The sequence below is a fragment of the Thunnus thynnus genome, chromosome 21 (genome assembly GCF_963924715.1).
Source record: "Thunnus thynnus chromosome 21, fThuThy2.1, whole genome shotgun sequence".
Classification (NCBI taxonomy): Eukaryota; Metazoa; Chordata; class Actinopteri; order Scombriformes; family Scombridae; genus Thunnus; species Thunnus thynnus.
Window position 1 is genome coordinate 23,434,903 of NC_089537.1, and position 12,895 is coordinate 23,447,797.

Genomic DNA, 12,895 nt, shown 5'->3' on the forward strand with positions numbered 1-12,895 from the left:
AAAATTAATCAATAATTCCGACACCAACTGTTGGATCTGTGAGGAGCACAGTTGGTTATTAACAATAATTAACAATTATCGTAATGATTAATTAATTATAAAATTAATAAAATCATTCATATGTATTAACAGATAGGGGGCACCACCCGGAAACTGGGACCAATAACCAAACAAGGTAGTGTCATGAAAGTTCACCTAGAATGTTAATATCTGAGAGATGTCAACATTCCTGGGTGAACAAAGACGGTTGAAGTTCAAGCTCTGGCTCCTTCAATCAGCCACTTTTAACAATATGTTAGACACAATAATGACAAAAGAACTTTTCTTTAAAGATATAACTATTTATTTAACTTAGCAAGGTTAACAAAGTTAACAAATGCTCTGATAAATAAACTACCATTCTAAAATCTAATTCTACCAAGCAAAACACAAACAGCTATGTACAGGGTTGAGCACATGCATGGGAATGCATGTGTGTGTGTGTGTGTCTGTGTGTGTGTGTGTGTGTGTGTGTTTGTTTGTGTCTGAGAGAGAGAGAAGATGGCGATGGTGCCTGACGTGATGATGTTGGCGGTCTGCGACAGGGATGTGACTATGGGAGGAAGTCACGTCACACAAGACCCGAATGGCGGATCATCTCAATCTCATCTTCAACCTCATGTCCCCAGGGAACCGGCTCCCTCCAAAGACCTTATAGTGGTTGAATTCACTTTCTCATTCTCATTGTATTGAGATGTCATCTGTTCTGCTTTCCTCAACCGCAGGTCTGAGTTTGACAACTACCATTGATCCTCAACCTGGCCTTGTGGTTCGGCGGCAACAACTTTTATTCACACCATGTCCTTTTCAACTCTCAAGCTGCCAGACCCCTGCAATAGCTCAACCAGGGCACGTACTGGAGATAGTTGGATCCCAAACTATACTGCCGAGTCTTTGTAACCCGCTCGTTGCTCATTTGCAACCTGTGTGGTGCCCCTTCCCATCCCACCACATGCACCCTCTCTGCTCCTCTGCCCCACACCTCAGCTGTGGAAAAGCAAAGTCCCACTGTTTTCTGTGGCTTACCACCAGCAGCTCCTCCACTGTCCATTACCCCCAAATCATCCATTGCCCAGCCATCCACCCTTGGCTCTCTCCCCAAAAGTGTGGATAAGAGAGGAAGACCCAACCTCTGCACGGGCAGGGGGATGATCTGCAATTGATCATGCCATCTCCCTCATCTGCCTCGCAGGCCAAGGAGTCTGGTTGTCCAAGGCGGACGTTACCAGCTCTTTCAAGGTCCTTCCTATCCACCCTGAATATTGGCATCTTTTCTGAGTCCTCTGGAGGGGCGCATACTATTTTGCTGTGTTTTTGACCTTTAGCTGCAAGTGTAGCCCAAAAATCTTTAACTCCTTATCTGAGGCTCTCTGCTGGGTTCTGTCGAACAACTACAAACCCCAGTGAATCATTCACCCACTTGATGACTTTCTCACAGTTATGCAGCTGCTCTTTTTTTAAGTTGTAGACTTCAACAAAAAAGGCAGTGCGGTGTGCCACGTGTTTTACAACCTGCAAAAAGCGCTCTATCTGATCAAGGCTGTATTGGGTGTTCTACTGCTTTTACTGTGGATTCTATGGTGCTTTTATGTCTGGAGCACTGGACAAAATGAATTTTTCCGGCTGAGACAATAAAGTTGGTCTGAATCTGTATCTAAAAAACTGTCATAAAAAAGTCTCTTACACAATTTTCTACAGAAGTACAACAGTTGTTGTGCAACTGGTCCAGTACCTTCTGCTATGCTTTGTGAAAGCTATCAGATGTGTGTTGTCATAGTAACAATCTTTCACAACTTATTTATGTTGGTCATCACAGTAACAAAACTTCATCAGGAGGGTGACATGTCAATTCCACAATGAAATACAGCAGCAAGAAAGGCACAATTTCACTTTAATGAATTCAGAGTAAAAATTATATTTCATACATTCAAAATGTTAAGACTTGACAATGGGATTCCAGCTCTTTCTGTATGAAGGTCAGATGGGCATTACTGAGCAGTATTGTCCATATCAGTGACATGATTTAGCACAATGACTGCAGTGAACTCCAAACTAGTTTGTTCCCCAGGACACAGATCAGGTAAGAAAAAGATCCAGAAGATGGAGATTGAGAAAAAAAGCCCTCATGACTTCAAAAAACCCCTTTTTTTTTTCATTTTTGCACTATTTTCAAAATGGTCTTCACTCTTGATTCAAAACTCTGCTTGCTGTCAATTTCAGACTTTCACTGTCAGGTTTGGTCCTGACTTCCTGAAGTCAACAACATTTCTTGATTTTATTAACATTTTACTCAAAAAGGACTCTTAAGCACAGTAAAAGAATCCACTTTAGACCTGCCTCCCCTCCCTTGTTTTTATTACTCAGTTATTTGTTTATTTAACTTGGACCATACAGATAAGCACATTACATACAGGTAATGCAATACTTTATGAATGAAAACTCTAAGTTCTATTTTTGAAGAATTTGACCATGGTGTCATTTTACCTCTTATAGTTTTTATAAAAATATTACAGGTGTGATTATTGATTTGGAGGCCTGCACCCTGATAATCACAGAGTAGGATATATGTGATAAAATCGTGGCATGCGTATACATTTTAGCTGCTTTAAGAGATATACATGGTCTTACCAAACAAAAACAGTTAGTAGTCTAGACAATTTCCTTATATGGGCATCACACTTAAGTTGAGAATGCAAAATGACATCTAGATATTTATGGATCCCTCCAGACATGTTTTAAGACATATAAAAAATACTCTGCTTGAAATAAAAGAATCTGTCTGATATGGTTTTTCCAACAAAACCAGTTCAATTATCTTGTTAAAATTCTTAAATCTATATCTTGTCTTTCTCCTTCATTAAAATTCCAGAATTTATGAACATGCAAATATTGTTCATTGTTCATTTTCAGTGTATGTGCACTGGAGGCTTCAGGTTTCACATCACACTTGTATAAGCTGCATACTGGACCATGATTGGCTCCAAACTAGTTGTGATGTCATAAATCATGCTCCTAGTTTTAAACTCAGATTTAAACTTTCCCCTTTCAACAGATGAAACAGCCTTTTAGTGTCAAACCTTCCTTTACATCATACTGCACATTGTAGCATAAAAATTTAAGTGAAGGAACAATAAGGAAAAACACATTTTTGGGGGGACTTTAAGCTGACTACAACTGAGTCATCAGAAAATGTAATTATAGGATACTGTATATCTAATTTCTCATAGAAACTTCTTCAGAAATGACAAAACCATCTGACAGTGTGGAAATAGTTCAATAATGTCACAAGTGACATTTTCAGTGAGAAACAAATTTCTTCATCTTTATCAGGAAAACGTTGAGACAGAAGCACAGACTGTAATAAACCACACCCAAAGCAGGAGGACATACTAGTATACAAATCAAACACACATACACTCCTAACATTGAAAAAAGTTTATATTTATTATAATAAAAATATAATACAGTATAAAAAAAGTTGTCAGAATGAATTTGGTACTGAGAGACAAAAAGACATCACAAGGAATATTTGAATACAATATGTTTTTGTATTTTAATAAATATCATAGTGATGTGTCAAAAGAGATAGGTGTAGGAATATTATACAGATCATTTAGTGTTGCCTCTTTAAACTGTTCTTTCTTTAAAAAGACAAAAAACCTTTAGCAAACTGGATGTATAATGCAATAATAGACAGTGGGCTGCAGGTTTCTAATTAAATAAATGTAATTTTTCATGCCGTCCTGCTGGATTATCTAAAAAGATTTTTAAGTACAATAAGTGTATGGTTTAATTTGTTAAATCAATCACTTTTTAATATTAGAATTGTGCAAATTAAAAAAAAAAATCTATTTGATTTTTTGGGGGAGATAGTATTGATTTATATATATAATCTATATTCCTGTAATATTCCTTTGAGATTACTGTTGAACAGCTTTGTTTTCAGGTAAATGTATCAGTGGGGCTGGTGAACTGAGAACTTCATTGATCTGAAATAATATTATGTGTATTAATATCAGTCTGTATCCTTTCAGCCCAGCATCAGTAATAATGTTAGACCATAAAAGACGAGTCAGCATCTCATGGTTTAATGGATGGATGTGAAAAAACCCGAGTGTAACCAAGTGTTTTAGTTGCTTAACCACAGTCAGCCCAAACCATGATCTTTACCTAACTTTCACGTATGTCTGTCTGACAGAACAGGTACGCTTCTATTTTAACAGCTGTCTACACGCGATAAGTAACAGCTTGCATTTCACTCGCACTACACCTGGAAGTCTATTTTCTTTCATTTTTGGTAACTGCAATGGTTGTGTGTTGTAGTTATTGTGTAGTGATTGACCTACACTCACTGTGCCTGAATGCATCCTGAATGTAGACACAGATGGAACTGTTGTGATGCTGCTGCTCTGCTAACGTGCTGCATACACTAAGCGTCCTGTGTAGATGTGGTGTAACATAAGAACTGCATGTAAAAACTCAACTTCCTCATTCATTTCACCCTTATATTGACCACTGCAATGGGGTTCTTACACAGAACAGTCTTTTCAGTACTCTGCTCTGCTCTCAAGGTCTCAACCTTGTCTGGGACACATTTGGCCTTGTCTTTGTCAGCCAATCCCTGCTCCTTCCAGACACACACGCGCACACACACACACACACACACACACACACACACACACACACACACACACACACACACACACACTTTTCTGGTACTTCCTTCCCCTTGCTGGCTGACTTATATGGAGTAACTTCAGCTGAGCTGTGAGTCAGACAGTTCTGGTCCTCAGTGTCAGACAACAAGGAGAAGCTCCTCTGCTGGCCAGGTGGTAAGTCAGCTCAGCTCAGCCTAATTCTCATTCCCACAAACATCTGATTTGAGCTCCTTGGAGGATCTCATTTAAAGGGATTGTTTTCTAGTTCTCCTTATTTGCATGCTTTACAGAAGCATGCACACAGAATTTAATAGCTCTTATATAATACTACACATTTTCAAAAGCTTGACAATATTTAGAATTTTCATTTCATACTGACTGCATCATTGCATCATATTGTGAATGCTGTGTATGATAGTTGCATTTGTGTTCCTGACAGATTTCCCTGCTAACATTTGAGGAGAAGATGGAATCAACAACTCCTAATAATATATACGATTATTACAATACCAATGACTCTGACAGTTACAATTCGACGCCGGTTGGACTATGTACTAGTGATGGTGAAAACTTACTGGGAGCTCAATTGTCCACCATTTACTACTTCATGTTTCTCTTCAGTCTCTTTGGCAACGGGCTGGTCCTGGTCATCATCCATCGGTGAGTAGACAAACAAAACTCTCAAATTCAGAAAAAATATTGGTTTAGCATTTTAAAGCAATTAGAGGTAGAAAATGTACAATTTTTAAACTTGTAAAATACACACAACCCTTATTATAATTACCTGTGAATTACAGGATAATTGAAATAGTCTACAAAGAGTAAATTAAAGTTGTAATCCTTACAATTTAGCATCAAGTGTGATTTACTACTACTGATCCCAGAATTTTGTGAGCAGCAAACACTAGTGAAGCAACTACTTTGTTAAAAATACAACAGAAGAACAACTGCTACAGCTCTGATACACTGTTAGGAGAGTGAACAGTGAGGCTGATACTAATGAGATAAAATTAAAAACAGTAGTGCTGGATTATAGTCACTAGTGTATGTGTTGGCAGTTTGACTCAAGTGCGCAAATGTGGACCCCGGCACTGACAATTAAAACTACTTTGTAGACAGGTTACTAAATGTAAATGCATTGAATGGCTCTTGCTCAAAAATGCAGGTCAAAAACAGCATCAAAAATTCTTCTCTGGGCTCTTACAGAAATTGGCACAAGAAAAGGAGGGTTCTTTGTTCCCCCCTTGGTTAAAAGAACATGAAATTTGTTATGTTAATCTTATTATGGTTGTGATTAGCAACAATGTCTCCTAAAAATTTGATTCATATTTTACTTTTGGGAGAAACATAACCTTTGTCTGGATAAATTCACTTTGGTTGATGTTAAGTGCTAACCAAGAGCCATGCTAGCACATGACATTGCTGATGTTAAACAAGTATAATGCCTACCATGGTAACCACCTTAATTTACATTTCTAACATGTGCTATTTAGCATTGAACACAAAGAACAGCTGAGGATGATGGGAGTGTCATTAGTTTTGAGGTGTTTGGTCAAAAAAACGAAGTACCGGTCACATTGAAATACTAACTTGTTGGCACTAGATTCCCACACAGACTACTGTATATCTGGGTGGCACTCTCAGGCAGATTCATTTCATGCATTTTCAACCTTGATGCCAAATTTGTCAACTCACATTACTGAGCTGGCTGTGCACATCCTATTTTGCAATGTAGACCAGAGCAGAAGTGTTGCACTCAATCCTGCAAGGCTGCACAATGTGCACAAGTCATCAATATATTATCAATAACAGGCACTGATACACTGAAACATTCGAACATCCTTCATGATTCAAAACTAATGTCTTGCAATCTCTTAATTTCAAAGTTAAAAATGGCCTTGACAATTCAAATAAATGCCTGATTACGAAATGTCATTTTCCTGGAGGTTATGCAGTGGTGTCAGGGTAAAATATTAGGCAATTACAGGCAGTACAAGAAGCTAGCTTGCACACCACAAAAACAAAAGACTGAACTGAGATAATTGTGTAACATTGAATGAGTGAGCTTCCTCTATTTCAGGACTCTACAGTATGACCTGTCAATTAATAGATTTCAAAGCAGTTTATCTAGTTGACACGCTTTACTTAAATTGATGCTAAAGATGTTCAGATTTACTTCACTGCCACCAACCAATCCACAGTTTGGAAATTTTTGCAAAATATTACTGTCAAAAATGCTTGTGTGACCCATAGTCTCTGTTTTTTCTATATTTAACGGTTTAATTGGCCACTTCTTAGGTTTGAGAAGCTGACCACTGTGACCAACATCTTGCTGCTCAACCTAGTGGTGTCCTCCCTGATGTTCATGAGCAGTCTTCCCTTCGTGGGAGTCTACAAGCAGCTCTCCTACTGGATCTTTGGCGAAGTAATGTGCAAGATTGTAGGCAGTGTCTACTACCTGGGCCTCTACAGTTCTGTTCTGTTTCTAACTCTCCTGACCTTCGACCGACACCTTGCTGTCGTTTACTCGTTGCGTGCGTCGCAAGTGAGGAATCAACGCTATGCGCTGCTCTCCTGTGCTGTGGTGTGGCTGGTCAGTGGTCTGGCGTGCATCCCAAAGATGATTCTCCACAAAACTTTTTCTACTCTCATCGACAATAAAATGTTCTGTCAGGAACATCCTAGTAACTTGACATTTGTTGATGCAGACAAGCTGAGAGATTCTACATTTTACCTTCAACTTTTCCTTTTCTTGCTTTTTCCTCTGATTGTTATTGTGTACTGCTACGTTAGGATTGCTATCACTGTCATATCATCCAAGATAGTTACCAGGTTCAAGACAGTCAGGCTGATATTTATCATTGTCCTGTTGTTTTTTATATGCTGGACCCCATTCAATGTTGTACAACTAATACCTGAAAACAAGTCCTGTGATGAAAAGAAGAAGAGGGGTTATGCACGTGAAGTCACTCATGACATTGCTTACATTTACTTCTGCATCAGTCCCATCTTCTATACATTTGTTGGTAAAAAGTTCCAGAGCTACTTCAGACAGCTGCTGGTGAAACGCTTCCCAGGGTTAAAGAAGCATATTTCTGTCAGTCAGGTCAGCAGAACCAATATGTCCACAAAAAGTACACAGAAAAGCATAGAGTTGAGTTGAGTTTTAGGGTTTGGAACTCCTTTGTATCTCAGGACTGCCATGTGCTCAACAAACCATGGTTTTACAGCAACTGAAGGAAGAGAGAGAACATGTTTTGAAAGTTTGTTGTCCAGCACAAAACAAAGCTGCTACCTCATCATCATGCACATGTTATCAAGACATATGTAAATGTGGACATAAGAGGTATGTTTAGCTCAGCTACAGGAAGAGATGGATCCTTACAGAAAAGCACGCAATTCCTTCTTTGTATATACAGTAAAGACTTTATGTCAATTATGTGAGCTTGATTTTCCTGTGAGTTTTAAGGTTTTATTAAGGTTTCATTAAGGTTCATTTACAAACTAGTTTGGGAGACCTTCTGTCCTCTAGTTGTCAGATGTTGATAAACAAAGCTCTGCATTTAAAGTTGAGTAACTCCATTTGTAAGAAGAAATCTAATGATCAACATCTGCCATAATCCCCCAAGTATTCACGCCTGTGCCTGTATATGTGTCAGACCACACTTGGTTATGCACCACAGTGCCACAATCATGATTTATTTTATACACTGTTCTCTCAAATTTTGCACCCAATATTACAGTTAACTGCATCACCTCTGTGTGACAGAATGTAAAAGTTGGGCTGCTGAACAAAGTTAAGGGGGAAGAGATCAATAGTTCCTTAATCCTTACATAGTTGAGCAAATGTTAAAACTCTTTGTAAAGGACTTTTGGATGTGATACAAAAGTGCTGTGCTCTGTATTTTCACCATACAGCCTAAACTCTCATTTGTAATGGCTATCTGTATCTCTGACAGCTTTTCATGACTTCACTTAAATTGGATTATTTCTAAAATGTCAGTATAGTGTGTAAAAAAAAAGTTTAGAGGTCTGGCTTGTAGTTCTTCTCAAGGCTGATTAAGTGTAAGAATTTAAGTTATGATAAGAGCACTTTGTTGAACACCAGACAGTGGAACTTTAGCTGCATCCAAATAAAGTCCAAAACAATGAATCAAGCATGTATAATCATTGTCCAGTCACTTTCCATGCCTGTAAGTATATCTGCTCTGATTTTTGTTTGGTTGGTTTAATCTTGTGTTTATGGGTTTTTTTTATTATTGTGTGTATAATGAATTATGTCCTATAAAAAGAGAGTCGATATTTTACATTGATGATTCATTCTTTGTCAAGCTTCATATGAAGAACTTTTTACTTGGAAATAAAACAGTGAAAAAGCAGCAACAAAAAGGGAGTTAAAAGCTTAATGGTTTGTTGGGTTTTGTTTGGTTTGTGTGTGTCTAAATCCAAACTATTTGATTAAATCAACCCTTTTAAATCACCAGGCTACATGTTTCCTTTCTTCATGTCCCCCATATTTCCAAAATATATGTACATACCTTTTCAAAACACCCCTTTTACTGAAAACATTCCTTTAAGAAAGCAACTGTCAAGGATTTGTGTGGAAGTTCAAATACATGTTTCTCATGTCCATGTTCAGAAGAGGACAAGACCACCTGATTACATTGCTGATCTGGACAGTTTTCCCCCACATAACCAAGAATTGAAGTACAGAGCTAAAAATGTTGTTATGAAGAAAACTGGCTCAGGGGAGCAGACCTGGACATATTTTTATCTTCTGCATAAAGCCTAGTGTCAATATCTCTGGTGAAAGGATTACAGGATCACTTCCCCACATTACAAAAAATACTGTAAATGCTTTCTCACTTACTTCTACTTTTAATTTTACTTGTCAAAGTTTTTGACTTTGGTCCAGACTGCAATAACTATCAATGAGTACTGGATAAACTGTCAATGAACTTATGTACAAACATTCTTTTTCCCCACAGAATGAATGACTGGAATGACTTTGGTGATCCGTTGACTTTTCATCTAGAGCCGTCAGCAGTTTACATTTTTAATTTGTTCAACACTTTGGTCTGGATCAAATACTGGCAAAACTACTGACATTCCCATCATCCTCAGTTCAGACACCAGCTATCTGTGATCAAATGTAAATACTATGTTTTAACGCAGCCAACTTAACAATATAATTCAAATTTAGAAAGGTTCCTGTTTCTGTTGTCAGATATTGGAAGCAGTGTGAAATTTGATATCAGCACATGAAGCCTACCTTAACCAACAGTCATTATTAAGCTGTTGCACTGCAGATAAAATCATTATCTCATGATCAATATGTCATCACAGAGAAAGTTAGAGATGAGTGTCATGGAAATTAAAGATGAATTCACAAAGAGTGAGTTGTCTTTCAGAGTTGCGATATACAGAATATCCACGCCTTAATGCATAGTCCAACTCAAAACATTCAATCATTGTTACATTCTTTTCATCATGTTCTGTTCTCCAAAAGTAATATTGCAAAATGCTGTCTTTGGCTAATATATGCTTAATCGATACATTTTACACACAAATGTCATCATGATTCTGGAGGAGTTCAGTCTGGGATTGAATCATATTGTAGAGTCTTCAACCCATGTACTTTGCGCCCAGTAAAGGGCCACCACCATGGAGAAATTACTAGCACTCATGATGCATGGTGGTATGGATTCCATCTTTTGATTATCCTGTGATCAGGGATAATGTTCTTCAGAAGAAGTGACTGCTTGAGGTTTGTCTAAATTATCAATGTTTATTTTACACAAAACACTGCACTGTACACGAGGTGTGTACTAAAGCCCTGCATGGGACTGTTTTCCTAATCCCGCTCCCGCCCGCTGCTGCTAGATACCTGACCATTACCACTCGCTCCTGCAATAAGTGTGTCCACACCTGCCTGCGCCCGCAAACTTTCTGACCATTCACTCGTTGTGTCTTCTCCCGTACTGCAGGGAAGACACATTATTTTACTCTTTTAATAAAGAGATGCATACTTGTTGGTAATAACATAGCGAAATTGTGAAATATACATTCATACTAGTGCAATAACCAGTTATTCTAGTGCCATAAATATGCCTGTTCTATGGCAGAATTACATTGTATTCATTTATTTTAGTCTACTTATTATTTTAGAATGTGTTGTTGTCTTTGGTTGATTTATTTTGTTTAGTTTCCCTGTGTCTTTTAATGCACTGATCAGGAGTAGTGCTCCTAATGATGATGGCATGCGATTTGATGCATACAACTTACATGCTTACAACTCTGTTACCTCCTAAATGAGTACAAGAAGTAATAACCTGCAGTATCGCAATATGCACACATTGTTTGGTGTTTCTGTTCTCTGTACTGTAGCAGATAGTAGTGTCAGGGGGCACCAGGAGGAGTGCAGACTGAGCACTCGGCCCGGCTCTGTGAGAGTTTGCCTGCATTGCCTAAATCCCGGGACCTGCAGTATATTTTTTGACCGCTCACTCCCGCCCACAGCAAACCACCTGTTCCCGCAAGATTGCATTGGGTCCTGCGAGACCTGTGGGATCCCAATCCCAATGCAGTTCTCTACTGAGTACAATTACTTGCAACCTGTAAGGGATATGGAGACCTCACTCTGTCAGGTGTCATAACCTGGCTCCAAGGGTTATGATTCTTGCTTTGGGTGCGAGAGGTCCTGGGTTCATGTCCTGGACGAGCCCTCAGTATGTCATAACCCGGCTCCTAGACCATGACAAATATGGGAATGGACACAGCGGATGGCAGTAAAGTACAGATATTTCTTATAATAAAGTAAACAACTGAAGAAATAATTGCAAATATGGAGTATGTCAGTCAATAACATCAGTAATGTAGGTGTGAATGTGTGAACAATGAAGTGTAAGGTGCTGTGGAGTAAAAACAAAACTAGAATGAAATGAAAAACAAAAGCCTGCGGCTGCTGGCTGAGATGCATCAAGGTGAGAAAGAGAGTCTGAACAATGCTGGGAGTTGGCCTTTTATGCTATAGCAGCATTAGGCACAGGTGCTCTGAATTCGATTGGCTGCCACACCCACATTCTCCCAGATACCTTATAACAATAATTCATTGCCACACCAGCATCATTTCACTTAAGGTAGGTTAGGCAGGGGCCATCACACAGGGGCTTGAACGAGTGAGGTTGCTTCAGCTGCTGTGGTCGTAAACAGCAGGTGAGAAGTCATCACTTCTCTGACATATGGCCTCCGTTGACTCTCAGTAGGTTTTTAAACCTCAGAGAGAGCGGCCTTCACCTTCAATTACCTCTCTTGCTCATCTGTGAGGGGTGTGGGATTTTCTTCCTCTCTCCTTGGGCCTCTGTCTCAAGTGGCAGCACCTTTACCCATTTACAGTGGCTGGCAGGCACCCACACTGCTCTCTTTGCAACCTGCTGAGGTGGTGGTGAGGAGAACCTGGTATGGTCCTTGCCACCTGGTCTGGTTCCAACATGAATGCCATTTTCTCTCTCTACTGCCCCTCCACTTTGTGAGTGGCAGGCACAGTGTTGTTTTAGGTCAATTCCCAAATATTCAGATAGTAAAATGATTGCTTTGTTCAAAAATGTGTGCCTGAAAATTATTGTCTTATCAACACCTTTGCTACAGCACTATTGTTTTTGACATCTTTCACAGAAACATTTTGAGTAATTGGAGAAGCCTTTCGTGTCTGATGGAGGATCACATTGTTGGTGTCTTTGGTCCCCACTCTTGTTGGGGGTGGTAACTCAAGAACCTTGGGTGGTGTGCCAGGACCTTTCTGGGGTTGTGGTCTTCTTCTCCTTGAGGGCTGGTTTGTGGTTGAAGATGTCATAACGGGGCCGCATGTAGGTGAGAATCCCATGTATCTTTTTTGAGACGCTGCACAGACTGGTTAGAAGCCCTCCCTGACCTATTGCTGCTACTACTGCTATTGCTTTCTGTTTCTTTTATTTACCTCTTCCTACCGTAGCATAAATGTTTTCCAATCTCCAGTAAAAGGACTGAACTTCTTTCTTTATTTGACCTCTCTTCTGCTTTCTTTTATCTTGCTCTTCCTTTTTCTCCATATTCTTTTTTAATTTTTTCCAGCTGTCTTGGGCTGAAACTCCTGAGGGGAAGCCAAATTCTGAGACCTTAAGTTGACTACAGCTTTGTTCACCATATATCTTCAGCATATA

General features: G+C 39.1%; 2 protein-coding genes across 2 annotated transcripts in view; both read left to right on the forward strand.

The window, feature by feature from the left end:
• The window catches only part of LOC137172900 (C-C chemokine receptor type 1-like), a 69,787-nt gene that overhangs the window by 42,376 nt on the left and 14,516 nt on the right, over nucleotides 1-12,895 (forward strand). The window lies entirely within an intron of this gene.
• Nucleotides 4,462-8,992, forward strand: LOC137172901 (C-C chemokine receptor type 1-like). Its single transcript, XM_067577497.1, has 3 exons — nucleotides 4,462-4,871; nucleotides 5,137-5,357; nucleotides 6,996-8,992. The coding sequence occupies exons 2-3, from the start codon at nucleotides 5,164-5,166 to the stop codon at nucleotides 7,858-7,860; spliced, it is 1,059 nt and encodes a 352-aa protein (XP_067433598.1). The 5' UTR covers nucleotides 4,462-4,871; nucleotides 5,137-5,163; the 3' UTR covers nucleotides 7,861-8,992.